The following is a 26,747-nucleotide window of genomic DNA, read 5'->3' on the forward strand; positions in this document are numbered from 1 at the left end:
ATTTGGTTTTCACAACTTTTCTTTCATCACTGTTTGTGCTTTTTATATAATAATTTAATATTGTTTATGATTCTATTTAGTCTTTGCTGACTGATTATTTAGAACTCCTTTTTTTTCTTATTTTATTGATTTTTAAGGGTTTATGACATACATCTTTAAATTATACTCTACCTACCGGTGATATTATACCATATATAATATATATACATATATTATAAGAAACTTACAATAGTATAGTTCCATTTCTCTCCTCCCAACCTTTGTGCTATTTTCATCATAAATTTTACATTTACATATATTATAAAAATCCTTCACTACGTTATGATCTTTGTTTAAATATACAATTGAAAGAGTTTTATATGATAACAAAAAATCATTATTTTACTATGTAAGTACAATTTCTAAAGCTCTTCATTTTTTTGTGTTGGGCTGCAGGAGATGAATTTTTCAGCTTTTGTATATTGGAAAAAATACGTATTTTCCTCTGTTTTTCAAAGATTGTTCTTGGGTACAGAATTTTAGTTTGATAATTTTTTTCTTTCTCTCTTCTCACTTCCATTGATTCTGACAAGAAATATGTTGACTTTTTAATCCTTTTCCTCTGAATAAAACATGTCTTTTTGTTCCAGGTTGCTTTTCTCCTTTTCAGTGATATAGAACAATTGATTATGATGTACCTTGGTCTAGTTTTCTTCATGTTTCCTGTTTTGGAATTTATTGAGCTTCTTGGATCTGTGAGTTTATCATTCTTATCCATTATAGAAAACTTTTATCACTTCTACTTCAAATGTTTTTCTGTCCTTACCATCTTGTTCTTAGTTTGGGAGATTCCAATTGTCTATATTAGACTGTTGAAGTCCTACAACTCACAGATACTTGAATCATTTTTAAAAGTTCTCTTTTCTCTGTGTGTTTCATAACATCTAATGTTATATCTTCAAGAGTGCTAATCTAATCTTCTCCAATAGCTAATCTGTCATTAATTCATCCAAAAGAGTTTTCATTTCACACATTTTAGATTTCATCTCTACAATTTCAATTTAGGTGCTTTTATATCATCCAAGACTCTACTTATCTTTCTGAATAAATGCAGTGAAGTTATTTTACATGTTTAATGTCTTTGTTTGCTAGTTTCAACATCTGTGTCAGTTTTTGGTTCAATTTTCATTGTTTCTCTTCCTCATGGATATTATTTTTCTGCTTTTTTGCATGATTGGTAATTTTTTAATGGATTCCAGACATAGTGAATTTTACTTTTGTGTGTGTTTGCAGGTTGTTGTTTTTTTTCTCTTAATACTCGAGTGCTACTTAGGAACATTGTTATTTGGTGACAGTTTGATCCTTTTGGATCTTCTTTTGTTATCCAGGGCTTGTACAAAACTCAAAGGGCAATTATTCCACATTCTTGCGACACGCCCTTTCTGTGCCCTCTACCCAGTGCTGTGTGAAGGATGCAGTCTGGCTGATGAGACAGGCACTAGTCACTGCCCTGTGTTAGTGCCAGGGACAGACACCTGTAACTATTTGGTGTGTTTCTTTCCCATCCTCAAGTAGCTTCCTCACATGCACTAATCAGACTCAGCTGCATACTCAGGAGGTCCCTATTCTGGTCTCTGGGCAGCTCTCCACTTCCACTTGCTCTGTCCTGCCAATTCTGATGTCTTGGTTTCCTCTGACTCTCAACTTGTTTTCCTCAACTCAAGGAATTAGCCAGAGTAGACCTGGGGCCCCCATTCCTGGGCTGAAGCCTGGCAACCCCTAAGGCAATAAGCTTCTGAATCTTGGGTATCACCTCGCCGTTCAGTACTTGATATTCAGTCTCTTGTAATCTGTTCTTTCATATGTTTTGTCTGTTTTTTAGTTTGTTTCATGTGGAAGAGCAAATCTTTTCTTTATATTGCATCTTTCAAGCATTAGCAGAGGTCGCCCTCTGTTTGTTTTTTAGATAGTTGTTAAAATAATCTTTAATGTAAATAAAAATGATTTTTTTTGCTGATTTTCTTATTTCTACTAGTACTTTTAGTACTTTAAAAGTTAATTACTTGTTTATAGATTGCTAATGAGAAGGCAAGTACCTTAGATGGCTTGATTGGGTGGGCATACATTTTTTAAAAAATACAAAATAAGATTCACAAAAAGGAGATAGAAGTTATGTTTTTTTTAACACTGTCTTATATTTGAAAGATGTTTTTAAAAATATGTATAGTTATGCCTTTTTAAAATATGTGGAAACGTGTTTTTACTGACCATTCTTCTCTTTGAGAAACTTATTTTTTTTAATGTGTTTTTGTAAGGGGTCATATTTTTTTTCTTTGACATGAGTATTTCATTTATTTAAAATTCTGTAAGGTTTTCAATTTCTTTTGTAAAAGGCAAGTGCATTTTTTATTTGTGTGATTACATGAAATTGTCTTTTAAAGATAAGTATATTTTCATAAAAATGTAAGAATTTTTTTTTTAAATATTGAGGAAATAAAGGTATAGTCGGTTGTCACACATGACAAAAACTTGTGAGTGAAGGAGAGAAGCTGATTGTCTTTCGCAGAAGTCTAGCAACTGTTAGGAAGGCACGATGGCTCACTGTGATCCCTCTATGCTACGGGAGTGTCTGGGATCTCTAACTGCCCCACCCCATAACCTCTGTGCCAGTTTGAAAGGATTATGTGCCCCAGAAAAGCCATGTTTTTATCCTGATTCCATCTTATTGAGGCAGCCTTTTCTCTTAATCCCTATTCAGCACTGCAGTTCGGAAGCTTGGTTAGATTATCTCCATGGAGATGTGACACTCTCAATTGTGGGTATTAACCTTTGATTAGAGGGAGATGTGACTCTACCCATTCCAAGTGGGTCTTGATTGATTTACTGGAATCCTTTAAAAGAGGAAGTATTTTGTAAAAAGCTTCAGAACTTGAGAACTACAGAACCCATGCAGCCAGAGACCTTTGGAGATGAAGAAGGAAAATGCCCCCAGGGGAGCTTCCTGAAACAAGAAACCTGGAGAGAAAGCTGGCAAATGTTGTCTTGTTAGCCATGTGCCTTTCCATTGAGAGAAAAACCATGAGCTTCACCAATGTTCTTGAATGGAGGTGTCTTTCCAGGGATACCTTAGATTGGACATTTCTATGGTCTTGCTTTAATTTGGACATTTCCATAGCCTTAGAACTATAAGCATGCAACTTAATAAATTCCCTTTTTGAAAAGCTGACTGTTTCTGGTATAGCACATCCTGGCAGCTCACAAACGAGACAACCCCACCAGCACCACTACCTAAACCCTGGCATTCAGGGAGCAAGAAGAGCCCCAGGGCCTGCCCCTCACTTGGCCCCCTACACAGGAGGAGGAAGTCAAGGACACTCGGCTGGTTCAGGATGGAACTCAGGTCCACAGCAAACTCTCCAGCAGCACTAGCTGCTGCCTCAAAACTTCTGCCAGAACATGTTTCCATCCTGCCTGTGCCATCCCACCCCTGGCCCTGCCTGGAACCTCTGTAGTCAACGCTGCCCCTTCCAGGGGAGCCTCTGGCTGCAGCTGGGCTCTGCGGTGGTACTTTCACCACCTTCGCCCTGAGGCAGAATTGTGGCAAATGTGTACTGCCCTGTTGTCACTGTCCTTGGAGGCCAGGCACCACCCTCATGTCACATTCTGCCACCCTGGGGAAGCCACAGGGCCTCGTCCTCCCGAAGGTTTGTGCAGCCCTGGAGGCCACAGGGCAGCTGTGCTTCCCAGCACCACCATCCCCCTGACCACCAGTTGGGGGGGTCTGGGGGGTCATCTGTGGTGGAAGTCGGAGGCTCCTGCTTCCAACTGGCACCTTCCACTTAAATATTAAAATGCACTTTTTTTCAACAAAAGAATATTTTATTGATTCTGACTAAGACTATACATATTAATGAAAAACTAAAATCTATTTTAAAATATCAATCTTAATGACAGATATATATTCTCAGTTTGCAAAGTGATTTCTGGGAGGGAGAAATATTTCTGAGATATTTAGATACTGATTAAAACAATATTTAACTGCTAACTGTATTTATTTTTCTTTATTATACAAATAAAACACAGAAAATACTGACCCAAAGGCATAAAAAAAGAAACTTCAATGAAGAGTCTGAAGAGAGTTAATGAATTAGGTATTTTAAACTAGTATTCTTACTCCTTAATCTTCCCACCATATTCCACCAAAACCAAAGTAAACACTGAAATAAATCTCTATTATTTAAAAAACTGATAATTCAAATAATAATAAAAATAGCAGCTAATATTTATTAACCACGTACTACGTGCCAAACACTGTCCAAGATCCCACAGACAGGGAGTCGGGATTCACCCCAGCCGGCCTGGACCGGGCCCTTTCCAACAGCTTACAGACTAACTCTTCCCATCTTCAAAGTTTTCTCCTGATCTCATATACCTTCCCATATAGTATTTCTCTTTCTACACCCTCAGAGAATTTGCTCCATTTGCTATTCTCTTCCCATGAGTAAATTACAAACCCATTTTTGAATTGCTCAGGCCCCAGATATTAGTTGTACCCCCCGCTCATCATCTTCTGCCATTCCCTACATCAATCCCACCAACAAACCCTCTTAGCTCCACCTTATGTTATATCCACAATCTGACCTTGTCTCATCACTGCTACTAGAACAGGCCACCCTCATCTGTTTTTAGATTCCATCAATCACTTTAACTTAGGACTTCTGTGCTCGCTGTTCCCTCTGCCTGGAATGCTGCTCCCCCAGGAAGCCACATGTCCCATTACCTCCCTTCATTCAGGTCCCCACTCTCAAATAGTTAACCCTTGTCTAGTCTAAAATAGCAACATACCCCATTCCTGCTTTATGTTTTTTTATGGCATATCTAATGTTCTCCATATATACTTCTTCCATAGCATATCTAATGTTCTTTATATATACTTTATTATGTTTTCATCCTGTGGTTGTCTGTCTTCCTTCTCACTTCACTTCACCCCATAGAGGATAATCTTGAGAAGGACAGAGAGCTGGTTTCTTTCCTTCAGGGCTGCTCACCCAGAGCAGTGACTGCTACGTAATAGGTGCTCAATATATATTCGATGAGTAAATGAATAAAAATGATTTTTCAGTATACATATTCCCTCTTTTGAGTTTTCAAAATTTAAGATATTTCTATAAAAAGTATTACTACTTATAATTATCAAACTGTAAATCACAATAAAAATTAGCTGAAATGGAAATAGCAAGTAGCATAATTTTAGAAATAGTATAGTTTTAGAAATATCAACCACCTATATATAATGTCACATTTATTGTTTTGAAGTCTTCATCTCTCTGCAAGCAACATTCGCAATATCCTTCTTCTCCTCTTTCAGATGGAGGTGAGTTGGGTCCCAACATATTGATCACCATTGATTTTGATTCTTAGATTAACCTGAGGTTGCTTTTGGACGATACACGGTTAGTCACATTGAATGGACCACAGGGCTCCTGAATAGAATAATTTATAAAAGTCATGTTACTCAACTGAAGATGAATTGGTCTATAAAGTTGACTCATATCTTCTGCCTTTACGAAAGGCTGTTTCAGTCTACATGTTCTTGTTTTGTGTACCGCTCTTTTTCCCACATCTCTTAATAGAAGTGCTTAATGTCTTGAGTAAATGCAATTCTTTTTTCTTTTTGTTCAGTGTAGTATCTAATATTATCGGTATGAAAAGTTTTTACTTCCTGTTTTAGTTTGCTAAAGCTGCTGGAATGTAATATACCAAAAATGGATTGGTTTTTCTAAAGGCGAATTATTAAGTCACAAGTTTACAGTTTAAAGGCCATAAAAATGCCCAAACTAAAGCATCCAGAGAATGATACCTGGACTCCAGAGAGGCCAGTGTCTGCCACAGGGGAAATTATGTGGGTAGAGTCAGCTTGGATATTAATGTGAAAGGTTCCCAGAAGGGAGTGAAAAGGGAGTTTTCCTAGGCTGCAGAGGGGGCACCCTTTTCTCCACCTGCCTGGGTGGGGGGAATGCCGACTTCACTGCGACTGCTCTTGAGAGGGTGGGACTGAGGGCGGAACCTTCTTAATCTGAGGCCCATCAAACTAGGACCTCGGGGTTCTTGTTGAAAAGCAAAAGCTGGTGGTGAGAAAACAAATTTATAAACCCGATTATTCTGATACTGTCCATTCTTATTCCTTCCTCCCCTCACACCCCACTCCTTGTTTTCCCAGAGCTTTCATCAGAGCTGGGTTTCAGGGTGTCAAATTCCCAGGTTAATTGGAATTGATTTTTGATCAGGGTCTGATAAGAACATGGTTATCAAACTGCCCCACCTTATTTTCAGCTCCTTGCTGGCAGTAGATACAAGCAAAGAATTCAAAGGAAAGCAACTTTTCACCTCACTTTGGAAGGCCTCACAGAAACACTTTTTTAAAAAATTTTTTTGTGTAGATTTTTCCTATGAAGTTAGTAGACTTTATAATTCCATGCAAGAGTAGAAATTTGTCCAAAGGACTTTGAACAATATGAGGTTCAGCCATCACTTTTCCTCCAAATTGATGGCACATACATAAATGTGTTTGTAAATTTTTTTTGCTTACAAAAGCATAACATTTTATACACTGATATTTTGTAAAATACAGAAAAGCAAGAGAAAATGAAATCACTTTAATTTCACCATCCTTGGAGAATATTGATAGTGTCAAATAACAGGATATTGTATCAATAAATACATATTTCAGTGCTTTTCTTAGAAAAGGATAGTGCTTGGAAAGTTGGTTAAGAAATAGGTAGAATGAAAAACACCTTGGAGGTATTAAAACAAAACAAAACAAGGCAAAAAGCCTAAGTAATAACTGATTTCATCAGGGTATTTGGGAGAGACCTTGGAGGCAGGAAACCATGCAGCGTTGTGCCTGTGGGGATGGGCTGGGCTTGTCTGGAAGGGGTCCAGGACAACACTTTCACCCTCCCTGTACAGCCTTTGCTTATTATGAAGCTAAGAAGAGATGATGTTCTGTCCAGTGACCGCAATAGAAAAAGTGCCTCCCTTCAAATAGTCTCCCTCTTAACTGCCCTTCAGAATGCCCTTGACCCACCCCTTCCCAATTAGGCTCCATACATTAGAGCTAAAGGGTCAGATTTCTGGGATTTACAGGCTCTAAAGGTATTCCCCACTATGCCCCACGCCCATCCAATGTAGCCAATACCCACCCAGCTAGAGCCCAACCCACAGAGACTCCATACCTGCTAAGTCCCTGCCCTCTGCCCCAAATCTGGACTGTACTCTTGATCTATACCTGGAAGACTTAATCCAGAGAAACTCCAAGACCTCAGATGAATCGGGCAAAGAATGGGGGCCTCTTTGATACTGAATTCAATTTCTCACAAGCAAAAAGGAGGCATCTGGAAACTGTGGCTCCCTCCTTCCCTTTTCTCCTACAGTCAGTTCCACTTACTCCTCAGAACCTCACTCCACCTCTCCTGCAGCTCAGACTGTCCCTGGACTGAAGGGTCTCTGCATACACACAGGACATGGTCTAAGTGCTTGTAGGGAGGTCTGAGTTGCATCTCCAGAATCCAGTTTGACTTTCCCAGATCACATGAAGGACATCTGAGGTCAAGTGTAATTAGGACAGGGAATTACTCAAGGATCATGGTGGCATCTCTCCTCACCCCATAAGCAGTGGACTAAATGGGTTAGGGGACATAACCACACCACCATCACCTTCTCCAGTAGAAATAAGTTCCAAATGACCTGAGCACAGCTCTCTTCCAGTGCACTGATCCAGGGGTTCCCTGAGCTGGGGCTTCACAGCCTTTTTCTCCTGTACCCCCTTAACCTGGCTGGGAAGTGCCAGCAGAAACCCTGTGCCCTACTCTTGCTGGGAGGCTTAATGTGAGTGTGAGGGTGGGAAAAATCTCCACTCTGAAGTGGGTCAAAGTAAAAAAACTGGTAAATTAAATGTTTACAGTAAAATATAAGGAGAAATTAATAAATGAAATACATGTCCATTTTGATAGCATGTAATTAAATTAAAGTTAACCTTAGGCAAAATATTTCTAAATTTTACAAGAAATTTTCTAAAGACAATAAATGATGACATTTTCTTTTCTAACTTTTAACGATAAAACTGAAAGTCCTTTGGTCAAAGAATATTTAGGTACAATGTTGGGATTTGGAAATTCATTTGTTGAAAAGTGAGTAGCTCTGGATGAGGTGATGTTTCTAGCAGCTAATGGGGATTAGCAAAGATGTTGAACTCATTCTTTCTTTTGTGTCTCAGTGGCAGATCTCACCTGCCATGTCGGAGACCGGGGTTCAATTCCCAGTTCCTGCCTATTGGGAAAAAAAAAAAAAAACTATCTGAAGACCATGAAATGAAGGAAGCACTTGAAAGAAATGGGTGTGGTCTTCAGGGATTCAATAAAAGGACACCAGAGGAGCCGAACTCAACCTTCTCCAGAACACACAGAGTACACTTGGAGTCAGCAGCTGTGGGAACTTCTGAAAGCTACTCCTACACCTTGTGAGAAGCTGATTTGTCAACTGAAGTCCATAGTGGTACTTCACAGGCAAGAACTAGTGAAACGATTGCATACTCCTTAGGTGAGTACAAAACTTACAGGAGAGCAGTTCTAAAGCTCTTCTTTGGAAAGCCCAAACCAGAACAAACTGTAAAAATCTTCAAGTTAATTTAACCATCAGCAAACTGAGGTTAATTCTAAGAAATTAATCTGTTTGCCTATTTATAAAAACAATCCCAACCCTTTCACCTATTTATGAATTCAAGTTATTTTGCCACCTTATCTTGTTATTTGGTTTTGGAATCAGTAAGATTAATGATCATTAATATGATCTTGTTCTATCATTTTACTTATTACTTGTTTCATATAGATTTTAGTTGCCAGATATCTTGTAATTTTACACTGGGTATAGTTCTAAAATGGGTTAGGAGTATTTTATTCTCTACGTTTAAATGTGGTAGATTCTACTCTAACACAGCAAGTGTTACTCTAAGTTGTGCAAACATGTATATATAAGTGAGAGTATATTCTACAGTGTGTAAGTAGATAATACAATGTGTAAGTAGAAAATGCATTGAAAGGTTTTGGAATATCATTTATGACTATGGGCAATATATCCTTTTCAGAAGCATCATTTTTTTCTGACAAGGTTTAAGGAAGTCAGGAAATGATTGGGCTTGAAAAAAGTGACCATACAAAACATATCAGAAATGAGAGTGCCATCTTTATTTGCATGAGTAGAAATCAGAACCCACTTGTCTTAAAAGCATGATTTGGTTTCTGATGCTGATTGTTATTACTATATGACAATTATATCTTTTCACAATGTGAAAGGGTGCTTGAAAATAGTTTTAAAGGACGTGGAAAATTTTGTTCTTCTTCTCTTTAATTTTTGTTCTGTTTATATGCAGGTGTATAGAGACAATGATAAGAGGACAAAGCCTGATTCAACTTCTATTAATGCTTATGTGTATTCCAAAGTTGTTTTTGGATGGTTGGTTCTGTTTGAGATAAAAGACACAATAGGAAAAAATGTGGTTTTCTGACTGCCTTGGATATACATTTTATGAATTTTTGTCAATCAGTTGCAAAGAGGACATTTAATGAATCTTGGATGAGGGACAGAAGATGTACAGATTAGCATACTGCACATTTCTGCATTTATTGTTTTTTTAATACTTATTATTCCTCTTCTAAGGATGTTTTTGTATCAACTGTTACATCCTCAAATTGATAGACATTCCCTGGAAGAGTAAACATACCAGAAAATCGTTGTTGATTGAATTTCCAAAATTGCTTAGACAATGAATATTTGTGTCTGGTTTATCCTGGAAAATCTACTACAGCGATATCTTGCTAATTTTAGTCAAATGTATGAGTTCTGGTTCCAACACTCATATTTTTGGAGGAGTCATCATGATAGGATTATTGTGACAATTTAACGAAATAATGAAAGTAATGGAAAATATAATATTATGGTTGATTTTCAGATTGATATAACTAATGTTCTGAGGCTTTAGATTGGGTCAACTCCCTGAAACTGAAGCAATTTAGACAAAAGTCATACAGCCCCAAAACTCAATTTCTTTTCTGCAGGAGAAAAGGGGTTGGCAAAGTAGATGTGTGTTGACTGGGAAAAAAAAAAAAACTCACAAAGCTTTCCACAGAAGGTGAGAGCTCTCTTTGTGCCTCCATTTTTCATTTGTGTCATATGCAAAATAAATCTTATTCTGCTCAAGTCACAAGGGTATTCAGTCAGAATCTGAGCAAAATTTTGGCTCAGTCTATATCTCTTCATGGCACAAAAGTAACTTCATCTAAACTTCTTCCCTCAGGAAAATGGACTCAGACATCCCACAGGCCTTCCAGCAAGAACTCACCTGCCTCATCTGCCTGAACTACCTTGTAGACCCGGTCACCATAGGCTGTGGGCACAGCTTTTGCAGGCCCTGTCTCTATCTTTCCTGGGAAGAAGCGGAAGCACCTGCCAAATGTCCCACATGTAGGGAAGAAAGCTCTCAGCAGACACACTTCAAAACCAGTATTCTCCTGAAGAATATGGTGTCCTATGTCAGACGAGCAAGTCTCTGCCAATTCCTGAGCTCAGAGGAGCATCTGTGTGGGACACACAAGGAGACCAAGATGATCTTCTGTGAAGAGGACAAGAACCTGCTCTGTTGGTCGTGCTCTAAGTCTCAGGAGCACGAGACTCACAAACACTCTTCCATAGAAGGGGCGGCTGAGGACTACCGGGTAAGTGATGCCTCTGAGAGCACTCTGAAAGCTAGGGATACTACTGCAAAGATTACTGGGAAAATGAGGATCATGATGAAGATTAATCCTGCCTAAATACCCAAGATGAAGTTGGTACTGCTTTAGGCATAAAAGATAAGATTGTGATTAAAATAAAATAAATAAATAAAATGATTTTGGGAAGCTTTATTCCAGTGGGATGGCAATTAATAAGTATTAATTTTCTGATTATGCAATAAAATGTGCAGGTCATTGGAAAGGTCATTGGAAAGTCCAGAAACAATCTCTGGCTATCAAACCTAGGAGACCTAAGAGACCTCTGTAATTGAAACATATTTAATAATTCTAGGCAAAAAGGATAGTAGGAGACTGGAAAGCATAGGGAAATAGCATCAATAGATCCAAATGCTGAGGCAAGATGCTTATCAGAAATTAACCACATTATGTAAAATCCTTATGAGTTTCCCTAGGCAAATGATCACAGTACATTTTGTGATATTACTGTATGAGATCTCTCATAACTGATGATTACTGAGCACTAACCACAGAAACACTATGATTGTTCCACTTTCCCCACAGTACATTTACCTAACATCTCTTTCTTCTATTCATCACTGAAGCTTTGAAATCTATATTATTTGCTCTTCTTGTGCCTAATTCATAGCTCTTTTCCAGGAGAAGCTCTTAAGGCAAATGAGTTCTTTATGGGAAAAGATCCAAGAAAATAAGAGAAATCTAAATGAAGAAAGCCATATAATCAGCATATGGAATGTAAGTATGAGACTCTCTCAGAATCATCTTGAGACATATATGGTGGAAATTTATCAACTAATAATTTGAGCTGAAATCATGTGTCATGAGATTCTGGAATATGTTTATCAATGAGAAAAAGAATCTGCTTTTTCAACACAGGGTAGCATGGCTTATTTAAGATTTCTAGACCCTAATTTAACAGTAACTAATAGAGATACATAAAGGGATTTGGAGAAGGTCAGCAGCTATGGTTCAGGAGGATAGCAAGTTTCTCAGGTTCAAAAAAATTTGAGTTCTCAAGGACAAGTGGATGTTAAAAATGCATGGATATTTCCAGGAGAGATTTCTGTATGGGATTATATAAATTAAAGAGCATATAATTGGAAGACTGGGTGTTTCATATAATGCTTAGTACATTGAATCCAACAGGACATAAAAGAAAGTATGAACAGCAATTTAAGAAGTGTGACAGTGATGGTAAAAACTGACAGGTAGAGAAACTATGAGTACCTAAAGAATGACATTGGTTCAAGTAAGAGAGATTTGAACATGTCACGATGGTGAGGAAAAGAAGCATGAGAAAGACTGGGGAGGTGGAGAGATACTGAGTTTATAATTGTTAGGAGGAGGTATGCAATGGAATGAGGAGTCACATCCTTAAACTGGCAGAACAACAAGGGAGGCTGTGCTTAGATAGTAAGAGGGGCATTGGAGGCAGAGAAAGGTTTACAAGGATAAAAATTATTTGAAGCCGTGGTTAAAAAATTTCAGAATATCTTATGTTATAGCTTCCATTCTGGGTTAAAAACCAGAGAATAAATTATTAATAAGATACCACAATATGATGTAAAATTTACTAGAAATCATAAATTTCAAATGTTTGCATGTAGTATTTCAGATGTGACAGAATTTATATTAAAGATATAACTCTGAAAGTCTTTTCTTTTCACAGGAATTTATGAAATGCATGAAAATGGTTTGAGAGAAGGATAGGTTTGGGTCTTCCAGTTAATAAAGAATGGAAATAAATAAAGATGGGAAAGGGGTGAATTTATAGTTTCTGAGAAGTGGAGGACATGAATTTAGGGTGTATATAGCTGATTGTTACAATGAATGAAGTTTAGGTGGAGGATATTAATGGCAGCCTGGTCATGTAATATTTGATATCCATTTCTCTGCAGGATTATGTGACTCTAAGGAGTATGATGATGAAATTGGCATACAGGCAGATGAATCCGTATCTCCATGAGGAAGAAAAACAACAAGTAGAGAGACTGAGCAAGGAAGGCAAGAAGATTTTACAGAAACTCAAGGAAAATGAAGCCACAATGATTCAAAAGTGGAAACATCTACGGGAAATGTATGAAGAGCTGATGAAAATGTGCCATAAACCGGATGTGGAGATGCTCCAGGTGAAAACCAAGGACACGCCCCAAAATCATTTCTATGAACTCAAGTCCACATCTTTGACCTCCCTTATTCATTTGGTTCCAAAAATTCATTTCCTTATATCCATTGTCTATGGTGAGGACTAATTCCTACATGGGATTAAAAGAAGTAAAGAGGAACTCCTATATTAACTACGAATAACAAAGCTTTTATGGAATAGAGAGGATCTCCCAGGGAGCATTTCTTTTAAAAACTCTCTTGATGTCACTTCTCTAAAACCCAGAAAGGAATAACTAACTAACAGACATACCAATTTTAGCAGAACTTTGACATTATGGAGAAGTATGGGGAAGAGCTAAAATTTACCTCCTCCTAATGTTTTCTCTCTAGAAATCCTCGGTTTCAGTTACCCTTAGTTGGAGCACATTTCCTCTGCGTCCAGCCCTGGGTGAGGCCACTTTGCAGACAGTCCTGGATGGTTCCATAGTGACTGCCCTTTTCCTTCTCTTTCCTCACTCACCAACTGGGTTCTGTGTTCATCAAGAATTTAGATTCTTATCCCTTAGAGAAAAAAGGGGGAATTAATGACTGAATAGGAAGAATAGCTGATTTGTGAAGAACTCTTAAGCTTTTCTTTTTCTCTTTACAGAATTTGGGAGACATATTGACAAGGTAAGTTTGGTTTTCAGTGTAAACTGGGGCACCGTGAATGCTATTGAGAAATCAACCTATATATTATACAGATAGAAAAATGAAGTCATGATTTATTGAGATATTAAATCTTGTGTGAATGTGGGTATATTTTACTGAATGTGATTTCTTGTCCCCCTTTCTCAGGAGTTAGTCTTGTCTGTTTGTTGTTTGTCTGTTTCCTGTGGTTCATGGAGGCATGAGTTTTACGTTTCAATGCAGAATTTGCTACAGGATTTCAAAATCATAAACATGTTGAGGTGGATGGATTAGGTACATAGGCAAGAGAGACCTCTGAGAAACAGAACTGGTAGATGCAGACAGAGAAGAAAAGTAAGAAAGGTTACTAAGAAAAGCTCACATCCAACCCTTGATTATGGAGTTTCACTACAATATCAGAATAAGGTTGTGACCGAACATTACCTGGTTGAATGCTTCAGTCTTTCCTTCTACACTGTGAATGGAGCCTCTGGCACCATAGAGATGAACTGTATCTTCCCCCTACAGGAGTGAGTCAGTGCAGCTGTGCATGCCCCAGCCTGTGAGGCCAGAGCTCAATGGAGGGCCCATCACTGGACTGATAGACAGGCTCAGCCGCTACCGAGGTGAGTGTCAGTAACGGTTTCCCCCATGGGCCAATCTTTCTCTATTAACCTTTCACTTAGCAGAGGAGACCTATTCCATGAATAGGCATTTATAGTCCTATTTGTCCTATGATAATATAGAAATACTAAATGTAAAATGGATAAAAGACAAATGTGTTTCAGGACACTATTAACGCACTTCTGCAATGAGAACCACTCAGAAAGAGGGTTCCTTGAGATCTAGAACCTGTTGCAGATCCAATTTCATTTGTTTAATGAGAAGGATAGAAGGCATTCCCACTTTAAGTTAAGTGCAGTTAATTATGGTGACAGGATTAGTGGTGCTTTCTTTATGAATATTTTTTCATCAAAGTTTCTGAGTGATTGTATTTGTAAAAATGTGCCTTTTAAATGATGTAAGTAGAAAAATACATGAACATTCATAAAATAACTAAATGCACAAAACAAGAATTTATGAGCAAGAACAATAAAGCAATTTGGTGGTAGATGAGACAGTATATGGAGCTCCAGAATAGATCTAAATCAGGAGAAAGATTAGGTCTGAGATGAAAGATGTGTAAATGAAAATTCTCAGTAGGAAACCACTTTTATAAAGACATATTCAGATTTTTTCTGAAGCATTAATTTGCCCTAATGGAATATCATATATCTCTGGCAAAGTCATCACCATTTATTTAGGTCTAAGCATATTTGTTGTCCCTGAGAAAGGGGAGTGAAAATATTGTACTGCTTTTGATTGGGTCCCATACTTATGTCTTCAGTTTCATATGTGCCATGAAATGTAATGAACCAGAAATTGGCCTGAAAATTTTCCCATTTATATATAAATTTGTAGAACTTTTTTCCATTGTGATTAGGTATGTGTTTCTTATTTATGTATTTGGGTAGCCCTTGAACCTGCTACTTTCCAGCCAGTACTGCCATTGAGGTTTCAGCTTGTCTGTTTGTTTTTTTTAGTGGAAATCTGGGTAGAACTTTTCATTTCACAGGAATTTAAAAGTTGATTGTGACTGCAATAATCTCTTTATTCTACAGTGGAAATTTCCTTCAGTAATGAAATATGCAATCACAACAGCATGCTGTTGAATGATCTGAGAAGACTGACTGCTACAGGTTGTCACCAGGAGGTGACTGTCAATTCTCAACGATATAAAAATTTTGCTTCAAGGGGGACCCAGGTCTTCACGTCTGGGGAACATTACTGGGAGCTGGATGTGAACGATTCTTGCAGCTGGGCTCTAGGAGTCTGCAGGGATCCCTGGATAAGGAAGAATGACCTTCTAATTGAATCTGAGGAAGAATTTCTTCTTGTATGTGTGAAGGAGGACAACCATGACAGTTTCTTCACCACTGCTCCAGTACTGTGTCAGTATATACAGAAACCTCTGGGCCGTGTTGGTGTGTTCCTTGACTTTAACACTGGAAGGCTGAGTTTTTTTAACGTTGCCACAAGTTCCCTCATATGGACCATCCCTCATGGCTCCTTCAATTTTCCTCTCCGGCCTTTCTTCTTCACTAGTGGTGCATGATCAGGGTTAAACCAGGAAACTCATTGTATGTCTGGAGCTCCTTATCTGGGGGAGTCCTTGTCTATTAAAATAATTCAATAATACTTTTAAGCTTATACTTTAATGTAATAAAATTTTATTGTTATTAAGTATGAAGATAGTACAAAATGAAAGATGTTGTGATTCACTTCAATATGTACAGTCCACTACTTAGAATATATACTTTGGTTGTTCATCTGCTTTGAGAACCTGTTGGAGTTATGAGAATATATCTGTGGATGTGTGCTTTCAACTAATGGTCTAGGCAGGTGAGGCAGGATAGAATAGGGCATCACGGCTGTGGTCCTTGGCATTTTATCCAGCTCTGAAAGGGTTAATGCATGGCTACAAACTTCCTGGGACAAAAATTTCCCCTAAAGCCCTGAAATCTTCAAAACCCTAAAAGCTTGTAAAATCAGGGGCAGGAAAGGGACTCTTGGTTAGTGACAGAAAGCATGGGGATATAAAGATTGTTAAATATCCCCCAAAAGTTTTGGGTACCTGAGAGCAGACCACAGTTTCTGATAGTTATCTCCTCCTGGAACAAAGAGACATCCGATGTTCAAAGGTCCAGATGGAAGAGCGCTGAAAAGACTTCTCTGGGTACCAGGCTCACCTACTGCCGCTCCAGGCATGCCTCTGCCTTGAACACGTCTACATTAACCTCTTTAACATGTACTGTCTCCGTGTGTAATGAACTTTATGACTTATTCCTATTGGCCTTGTCATTTCTGATTCTTTCAGCTGTGAGACTCCCAAATCTGGAATGGGGCTTGGCTGACTCTAGTGTCACCAGGGCTCTGGGTACACAGGAATGCAGAGTTCTTACAATGTAGACCTGGTTATTGTCTAAAATACCATTCTCCCTCATCTTGATCTAAGAAAATCCTACTTATCAATTTACCCCAGGGGAAAAAAAAATCCTCTACAGGGAAACCTGCTCTGACCCCAGGACTATTTTTATAAAGCTGGACCTTTACTTTTATGTCAATATAAATTACAAGAGAAAAAAAAGATGTGTCTTTTGTAATCACTGCTATATTCTCAGCATGTAACACAATGTCTAGGACGTACTCAGCACTTAACAAATATGTTTTAAATGAGCATATTAATAAATGAATGAGATAACTGCTTTATTTGCAATAGAGTTTGATCACAGTGCACTGCTCCAAACCTCTGCTGTGGTGCTGCATAACATTCAGAAGCTTTACCGAGTTACATTTCTGAAAGGAAGAAAGGATGTTAGTTCTGAGACACATAGTTACAAAGATTTCTAATTAATCCTTGAGAATAGTGAATATTCAAAAGAATAACCATTAAACATGACAAAATATAGGTTATACCAATGGAAGAGGCAATCCTGAAGGAAATATATAATAAAAATTACTTAGTCTAATGGATATCAAAGTGTGGTTCAAATTTCAGCAGCAGCATCTGGGCTGAGTACAGATATACAAATTTGGGGGTCACACCCAAGACCACTTAATTAAAAAATTTACATCATTGGGCCTATATTCTGTCATTTAATAATTCTTCCAGGTAACTCAGATCTTGACTAAAGTTTGAGAAACCCTGAATAAGGCTGATTTGAAGATCTTAAGTCTCAATACATTTCTTACACCTCAAAATCAAGCTATGGTGGGAAACAATATGATTCGATAGGGTAGACCGAACATTTCCTAATAGAGAACAAGTTTAATAGGAGAGAGTAAGCTCTCAACAGAAAGTGGAGAATTCAGAAAATGAGTAAAAATTTTTGGATAGTAAACTTTTTCACAGAAGAAAAAGTCATATATTTCTTGAATCACTCAATGCAACAGAGAAAAGAAGCTCCTTTTCCCCACATTGGAAAATACCATAAAACAGACACTAGTAAAAAAAATATATTACAAATATAGGTATATCAACAAGTAATGAGTTTGATTTGAAACACAGTGAGCCCAGAATAAGAATGAAAGCATTTAATCCTGTCTAGCTTAATGTAATGCCTGGATACATCTTAGAATATATTAAGCAGATAATCAAAAAGAATCGACAATGTCCCTTGAGGGATGGGAGAAAAAAAAAAACATGAAACTATTAAACTTTACCATCAGGTAATCCCTTGATACTGTGCCAAACATTAGGGACACCCAAATCAATAGGCCAAGCCCTTGATGTTGAACCTTATTGTTGTGCTGCTAATACAGGTAGCTGAGAAGCTTACCCTACCTGTAAGTATGCCTAGGAGCTACTTCTGGAGGACCTCTTTTCTTGCTCAGATGTGGCCTCACTCTCTCTAAGCCCAACTCTGCAACTGAACTCATTGCCCTTCCTGCTGTGTGGGCCATGATATCCAGGGGTGAAAGTCTCCCTGGCAGCCTGGGAGATGACTTCCAGGGATTAATCCAGGCCTGGAACCATGGAATCAACAATTCCATCCTGACCAAAAGGGGGAAAAGAAGTTTAACTAATAAAATCAGTGGCTGAGAGAGTTCAAATAGAGTCAAGAGGCTACTCCAGAGATCACTTTTATGCAAACTTCAGTTAGACTTCACTACCTATCATAACTTGTTAAACCCCCAAAAAACCCATTCCCATCAATCCTAAAGAACACCTAGGGCAATATGTAAGATTCTACAAAGTTTCCATGCACTAGGGTAACTTTCCAGAAACCTACAACCTCCAGATGGGTCCCTGGACCAGGTGAGTCCTGAAACCTAGAGGGCCCAGCCTCTCCAGAATGTCAGATAGTTTCATCTACCTATCCCATATTGTTGACCGTCCATTCCAATATGAAAAAGTTAGAGTAAGAGAGAGATCAAAGGTAATGGTGGAGGTATACACAGAAGGTAGAGTTTAATAAAAAATATGATTATTGAATCATGATATTGATATCTCTTTTAGTCCCAAGTATCTTAGAGCAGCTAGAAGTAATAGCTGAAAATTTTGGCACTGTAATCCATACAAAACTATCAAATTTGTTCTACAACTAATTATTTTGCAGTGCTTTGAAATGTATTGATTTTTTTGTATATATGCTATTTTTCACAAAAAAAGGAAATAAAGGTTGATTGTGATGATAAAAAAAATATTCCTTCTGGCTTCCTATATTCTGGAAGCAGCTAGGAGAACAAATCTGAGAGGATGGTATGGTAGCCCACGACAAACTCTGGGATCTGACCTATAACTACTTGCTGGAGTGCTTTGAAAACTATTGCTTTCATCTATTTTTGCTTTGTATATATGCTATATCATGCAATTAAAAAGGTTATGAGCTCAATTTAATTTCTTGAGGATTAATTACAGTACATAATACAATCAGCTTTTCAGGTATGCTATTTTTTGGATTATTTTAAATAATAATAATCTGAGAACAGCCTTATATGATGAACATTCCAGGATATTGCCACATACATACACATTTGTACCAGTTGTTACTGGATGTTATTATTATGGATATCAGCAACAGTGTGCTTTTGTGGGTCAAAGTATCAAACACAAAATCCCAAAGATCAGTGACAGATGTTATGGTTTCATGACACTGACATCTTCTCTGTGGACTATTTGTGCAGGGATTGAGAGAAAGACCAGAGTCCAAAGAGAACGCCAAAAACTCACCTGATACATGGATAGCCGATTTATGAGTAAGAAGGCTTATTAGGAATGTATGCAAAAAGGCAAAATTCCCAATAAATATGCAGATAGTTACCTCATATCATCCACAAAAATCAATTTCAGGTGCATAAGTTCAACAGGACAAGAAAACCCTTCATTTGTAAGAAGGAAATATAGGGAAGTATCTTTCCAACATCTGTGTTAGAGAGAGATTGATTCATCAAGAAAGAAAAGCAGAAATTAAATAAGGAGCATAATGATCAATTTAATCACAAAAATATTAAGATTTTAGTTATCAAAAGACACTAAAATGGGAGGGAATCTCTTATCCGAAGGCCTTCGGTGATGCCTGGCATTCCTGGCTTGGAGGCTTGTAAGGCACTGAAGCTGGAATGGGGGATGGGATCCAGGACTAGGGGTCTTCAGACCTGGGTAGAGAATCTAAAGCCGGGATGAGGGCACTGGTGGAGGCAGGGTCCTGATGAATTTTTGTGGGCACCAGCCAAGCACTCCCTGACCCCGTCTTCCAGCTTCACTGAGTCACTGTCCCATACCTCATCCAAGAGGCCCAGAGCTCCCTCCTTTCCAAGGTCAATTCTCCCTCCTTTTCTATGACAATCCAAAAGAGTTTCTAGAGCTTCCCTCCTGGTACTTGCTGACATAGGGGTGTGATGGGGGAGCCACTTCTCACAAATCCTCAGTGGGCCCACTCCTCCCAGCGCTACGAGTTTCTGGAGCATGGTGTTTAGAAACTCTGATGCCAGCCCCACCCGCAATCCCCAGCTAAAGCTGCCTTACCTAACTCACTGCGCAAAATAAACACTGCACATGCTGAAGGAAACCAGTGTTTCTCAGACTCGTTGGTATGAGCAAGGAAAAAGAAGACATGAATAAGCAACAACAAGAATGAAAAAGGAAGAGTCACAGGTACTTGGAAGGAAAGAAATATTGAGACCTTTATCCCAATGAACTTGACAGCTCAATGAAATGGACGAATTCATGGAGAGATACACACTATCACAGCTCATTGAAGATTATAATATATAAAATGGACAGCTCTATATCTATTAACGAAATTGAATTTGTGGTTTTGAAAACCTCTCCACACATGCTAGTTTCCAACAAAGATGGAATAGTAAGGACTGGATTTACTCTCCTAGCTTAAGCAAGTTTTAAAAAAAAAAAGGAAAGAAAGAAGATAAAAAGAAATGTTTTAAGACACTGTACAATAGGCAGTGGAGGACAATGAACCCTGTGCCTTGAGATTGTACCTGCTGTTTACAAACACATACTCAGGCTTTTGATAATCTTGGGATTATTCATATATATTTCTCAAACACTCAATCTTTATAAACACATTTAGAAAACATTAAGATGTTCTTAAGTATCAGACCAACAAAAGATCACCAAAGTTAAAAACAAAAAGCAAATATATTAAATGAATATATAGTTTTACATGCTGTATTGAAAAATTAACAATTTATCATAAGCATTCCTCCAGGTCCTTTTGCATTACTCACTGCAAATCAGCACGAAACACACGCTTTGTTAAGTCAGGTTGTTAGGTTTTGATTTGTTTTGTTAGGCATCTGATGCATTCAGTCCTACACTTAATAGAATAGTTATTCATAAATTTAGTCATAAAGGTTTACATACCTCCCTGCCTCCCCGTTCTTTGAAAGAATAATAGAGCAATGAAAAGAGATCACTTACGGGGGTCCACTCATGCAGGAGAAACTACAGCTGACACCCCTGAGCACTGCCGCTTACCTCAGATGCTGTCGAGCCTTCCTGACAGCCCGTGACAGCCCAGGCACAGGCTGGGGCAAGCACAGCTGCTTGGGGGCATTCCTGTGAAGGAAAGGACCCGTCTGCTCTGACTAGAATCAAAGGTGTTATCAGTCTATGGGATGCTTCATTAGAATCCTCATGATGAAGTTTAGAGGGTGTGACTTTGCCTCTGTGAACTAAGGAAGTCTGAAAATGACACTTTATTTTATAATCCGATTTTCTGCCCATAAACCCTAAAACCTGGTATAAGACGTCATCTACGTCATTTTTTTTGTGTGTTTCCTTCTCCCACTTTCCCTAGGTGAGTCTTGCAGCAATTCTGATTTAATTCGTGCTATGCAATAGGTACCAGAGTTTTGGAACATGGCAACTGCTACATATGAGGGCTCAGCTCCATAGTGCCTTCCTGGTGATGTTCCCTTCTCCTCCTCTCACTCCACTTCCAACTGCTGCTTCACTGAAACTGTTTGCCTCTCCCAGGGAAGACCTGGAGTAATAATCCTCAAATGTTTAAAACTTTCAAAATATTAAGCAGTATAATATGTCTTCTTGCAACTTCTACATTAAGTCTTGCAACTAAAATATCCCCACCCTCATCTCCAGTTTCACTTGTGCACAGGTAATAGAAACCCTATGTATCTTTTAGTAAAGAATATAGATGGAAGGAAATAGCTCACTAAAAGTAAGGGTCCACCTCAGTGAAAACAACGTAATCAGTGTTGCAATTCCTACTGCTTGGATATAAGGACAAACTCACCTATTCACTAAGTCTTCTGGTACAGGTAAATGGAAGGAAGGAAGGCTTAGTGTTTGTTTTTATTTTAAATTACAAAATGGCACTGCTGCTCAATGCAGCCTTGTGGATCTGCGACTGTACTGGAACATTCTATCCCTCCCTTTCCTGATTCATGTCTATCCTTTGTCATTTCCCTATTCATTATAAAATAAAACTCAGCCTCATATTTATATATACTTGATAAAATTATACTTCTTACATTATTTAAACTCAGAAGATATTCTAGGGGTGGCTAATATTGGAAGGAAAATGATGACCTGCTGTGGTTTCATGCATTCCACAAGATTCACAGAAGCGTCCTCAAAATTCTTTTAAGGGTGTATGGACCCCCAAATTCATTTCATAAAACTCACCTTTCCTTGTAGTACCGAGTAAAGACAAAAAAAATTGATCATCTATTCAGAACCTAATCTGTTGCAGTTGGTCACAAGTGTTGGTGTAGCAGGAAAATTTTAGAAGGGGACTTTTACTGGATCTAATGAATCATCCACATAATTTTCTCTCTCCTGGACAGACAAGAACAGTTGTGGGTTTATAGTCTATGCCAAAGAAAGAGCAAAACCTGCCACTACAAAGCCAGGAGAGGCAGAGACTTTTGTATGACAAAAAAATAGAGGTCAAAGAGAATGCAGAATTCTGAAGATATAAATGATTTTCAGGCAGGCTGGTGTTCATCCTTCTTCAGTCCTTACCTGGACCAACATTGCGTCTAGTTTATGGCTCGTTTTCTTGAGTCTCTCATACATTCCTATCTGGACCATTTTGGCTTCATTTTCCACAAGTTGTCAGAAAATTGTCTTATCCTTCTTTTATATGTTCTTTAATTATTTGTGCTCTTCTTCATGGAAGTATTGATATATTTTGGGGATATTCTTCACTATCTCTACAGTTTCACAAGACCCTGCAGCAACACTGAGTTAAGAGAGCATACACCCTGGCTCATTTTCTGCTCCTCTTATCGTCAATTCTGCTTTGTCTCATGTCACATTCCAGTGTCCTACATTAGACCTTTATGCTTCCCTATTCTAAGGAACCAATAATTGTCTTTTTTTCCTCTTTTCCTTCTCATTAATTTATTTTACTGTACCATTGCTTCTAAATCTTTCCCTGAAAGCTTCATATTTTTATATAAAAATAGAACATCTCTTCACCAAATCTCATGACACTGCTTTCTCCTTCGCATGCCTACCAAAAAACTAATTGTACACTCTCAGCAAAAACTACAAATATACCTACCTAGGAATAAAGAGAACATCAGGCACAATCCTTCTAGATTACCTCCATGTCCAAAACATCTGTGTTCTCACCAATGCTGCATTGTGCCTCTCTCTTCCTACCCAAGGCTGCACCTACTCCTTCTTTATTGGCTCCATCCTCTCTTGTCTCCTTAGAAAAATCATTTTCTGGATGACTGTTCCCCAATATTCAGTCTCTCCATCTGTCCCTGTCTCCTGTTACTCTCTCTGTCTTCATCTCCCTCTGTTTCTCTGCGCCCCCTTCTCTTCCATTAACTCACTCTTTTTCCACATGCCCTTAACCTTCTTTTGAATATGTACATTTTTTCCTCACCACTGCTTGGGGTGAAAAACTATCCTTGTCCTACTGTCTGTATATCTCTTCTGTGTTAACACTTTAGTCCCCATCAAAGCTAAACTATTTACAGCCATAAGGAATGCCCATGTTTGCAATTTTCAATCCTTCATCTGGGCAATGAACACTCTCTTTGATTCCCTATACTCTCTTGAAACACTTTCCAGTTCTTCAAGACCCTCTTTTTCTTAAGAACAAATGATATGGATCAGTCTTACATGACTTCAATTCCTGTAACCAAGAAATCAGGATTTAAGGAATGATTCTGATTACTGAATTGTTATATAGATATTCCTTTTTACTTCCTGTAATATTAGAGTGCAGAGGGAAACACCTGAAATTTCTAAATTATAATCCAGCTGCCTTGATCTCTGATAATGACTGAACTGTCATTATCTTCTGCCCCTGTAATTGCAAAGAACTTGTGACTAAACTTCATTCGTACCCATCTATTCAGATTTTAACCAAGGTTAAAAATGAAAAGCTAATATATACTGAATGAATATACAGTTTTACATGCTATATTGAAAAATTAACAATTTATCATAAGTATCCCTCCAGTCCTTTTGCATTACTCACTGAAAATCAGCATGAAATAGTCTCTCTGTTAAATTAATTTGTTGGGATTTGTTTTGTTTTGTTAGGCATCAGGTGATTCCAGTTCTACATTTAATAGAATAGTTAGTTATACATTTAGTCATAAAGATTTACATACTTCCCTGCTTCCCCATTCTTTGAAAGAATAATAGAGCAATGAAGGGAGATCACTCATGAGGGTCCACTCGTGTAAGAGAAACTACAGCTGACACCCCGGAGCGCTGCCGCTTACCTCAGATGCTGTCAAGCCTTCTTAACAGCCTGTGACAGCCCAGGCACAGGCTGGGGCAAGTGCAACTGCATGGGGGCATTCCTGTGAAAGAAAGGACCTATATGTCCTTCAAGGAACCTCATATAGCAGGATTCCCAACCTGTCTGTACATTACAATTACCTGAAACTCTAAAAAACTTCAAAGCCCAAGGCCACAGGTCTTAATGAACAATACCTAGGATGGAATGCAAGCATCAGTAATTTTTGAAGATCCCGTGATTTTAGCATGCAGATAAGTTTGGGATCCACAGCCATCTAGAGTTTTGCACCTGTTATTTCCTCACCTGGGTAGGAATGTGTAGTGACAACAGACAAAAACAGTTTCTGTCTTCCAATATAAAGTTTTGAAATGACATCCATGATATTAATAATACTTAAAGAAGGGGGCATCTAACACTCAGTTACAATGCATTGTACAATCAATAGTTAACTCACAGGGACTGGGGAACCCCAGAGGAAGAACTAACATTCCAGTCTTGGGCCCCAGTGGAGATTAGTGCTTGATCTGAGGACTAAATTTACTTCCTGAGCAGGAGGGGCTTCTGGGCAGAAGCTCATAAGCCCATGCATGAGGCAGAAAGAAGGTGGAGTGCAATGGAGAAATTATAGGCAACTGGGTTGAATTGTATCACAGGTGTGTGAGTGTGCAATGTGGAACTGAAGAAAATTTAGGAGAATCAGCTGGTTCATAAAGGACCTTCTATGATATATCAAGTGGTTTGGGTTTTATTTCTAAGAAAATAGAGAAAATTCATAGTCACCAAGTGAATAGGTTCAGTTTTGTATTTAAGATATATTAATCTAGATGACATAATGTAAAGAGCTAATTTTGGGGGCAAAAAGATCATTTAGGCTTCCATGGTAGAAATGTAAGTAAGAAGTTAGAAAATTAAAATGAAAGGTTGAAAAGCACATTCATGATAAATGAGTGAAGTAGGAAGAAAATAATTTAGGAATTATTTCCAGGTAGGACAAAAAGAAGAAATTGCTTAGGGCACCCCATAAAATGGAACTTGAATCATGGGGGAGATGATGGCAACTTTCAGGTTTTAAGGTGTGGAATAAATGAAATTACATGGGACACTGAACGTGGCTATGTAACATAGAAGTCAAGATTGCTAACAGTCAATTGGAAGAAAAATAAATCAGAGTATGATTCGTTAGCATCTATATATTTAAAACATTGATGAGGAAATTGGGAATCGGTGGTTTGTATAAAGTCAGAAGAACAAGTGGTCAAAGACAGAACCTTTGGAAAGCCATAAAATAAAGGACAAAATAAGGAATACGAGACAATGAAGGAAATCAAGATAAGTCAAGAAACATCTTAAAGAAAATTGTAGGTGGAAAAACAAATCATAGGGGGTGGCATTAGTAATAAAAAAACAGTCCTTGCCGCATGCCCACATTTTTCCAGCATTATAGAATTATCCTCAAAACTAATGTCAGCTGAGAAAACTGGGGCTTGCAGTGGAAAAGATGCCCCAGGATCTCCTCTCCTCTGTCCTCTGATTAACTCCTAGTGAACAAAGATTCAGGACTATGTGAAATAGCACACTATTAATAGAGACTGGAAACTGAACTCTATTTCAATACAGTCAGAAAGTTGTATTTTTATTCCCAGCTGATATGTGTATGATTTTGGTCAGGTTTCCTCAGGTTTCTTTGGTCGCATCTACATTCGGGTGTAATTTTCTTTAGCATTTTATGACTCTAATTTTTATAATTTTAACAGAATTAATTTCCCATTTTTGATATGCATCTGGGGTTCCTGTAACAGAGGTGGTGACAGACAGAAAACACATTGGTCTTCTAGACCCCTGCACACTTCAAACTTTTGGGGTCTCTGAAATCTACAAACTTGTTCTTCTTGTAAAGGGTGAACCTAAACTCAGTTTCCTCACTTGAGAAAACCAGAAAGGATACATCTGTGAAAAGCTATGCAGAAATCTAGAGAAAACTGGAAAAGGAGGGAAACATACTTAGGACATGAAAGGAGGTCAGTGGGAACCACATCCTTCAGTCCAGTCTCGGGCAAAGATCATTAATTTATGCATGTCTCTCCTCTCACCTGCAATCCATTTTCAAAGAGATTTGGGAAACACAACTACCACTGACTGCATTACTACAATCCTCCTCAAGAGAAAAATCCCATTAACAGAAAGGGAGGAGCCTGCAAGAATCACAAACAGATGATCAAATCAGATTTGAGTGATTATCTAGCTTTATCCTTGGAAAACTGACATTTTATAGAGAGCTGGAGGGACGTTTCTTATATCAAGTAAAGCAGTGTTTCAGGAAATGTCCAGGTTAATTTGACATCATTTCTCAGTAAATTTGTAGTAACACTGTTCTTTATACACAGGTAAGAGC

The 26,747-nt window shown here is 38.1% G+C and overlaps 1 protein-coding gene and 1 pseudogene across 1 annotated transcript; one reads left to right on the forward strand and one right to left on the reverse strand.

The window, feature by feature from the left end:
* LOC143645098 (tripartite motif-containing protein 43-like) overlaps positions 1–26,747 on the reverse strand; it is a 292,475-nt pseudogene that overhangs the window by 207,687 nt on the left and 58,041 nt on the right.
* LOC143644383 (tripartite motif-containing protein 43-like) lies at positions 10,332–15,714 on the forward strand. The gene is made up of 6 exons (XM_077113312.1): positions 10,332–10,748; positions 11,424–11,519; positions 12,683–12,913; positions 13,540–13,562; positions 14,088–14,185; positions 15,221–15,714. Exons 1-6 carry the CDS (start codon positions 10,335–10,337, stop codon positions 15,712–15,714), a joined length of 1,356 nt encoding a protein of 451 aa, XP_076969427.1. The 5' UTR covers positions 10,332–10,334.

The sequence above is a fragment of the Tamandua tetradactyla genome, chromosome 8 (assembly GCF_023851605.1).
Source record: "Tamandua tetradactyla isolate mTamTet1 chromosome 8, mTamTet1.pri, whole genome shotgun sequence".
NCBI classification, from domain to species: Eukaryota; Metazoa; Chordata; class Mammalia; order Pilosa; family Myrmecophagidae; genus Tamandua; species Tamandua tetradactyla.

Coding starts and splice junctions, on each gene's coding strand:
- LOC143644383 (XM_077113312.1), top strand. CDS start 10,335: ATGGACTCAGACATCCCACAGGCCTTCCAGCAAGAACTCACCTGCCTC. Junction 11,520..12,682: donor ATATAATCAGCATATGGAAT/GTAAGTATGAGA, acceptor ATTTCTCTGCAG/GATTATGTGACTCTAAGGAG. Junction 12,914..13,539: donor CGGATGTGGAGATGCTCCAG/GTGAAAACCAAG, acceptor TTCTCTTTACAG/AATTTGGGAGACATATTGAC.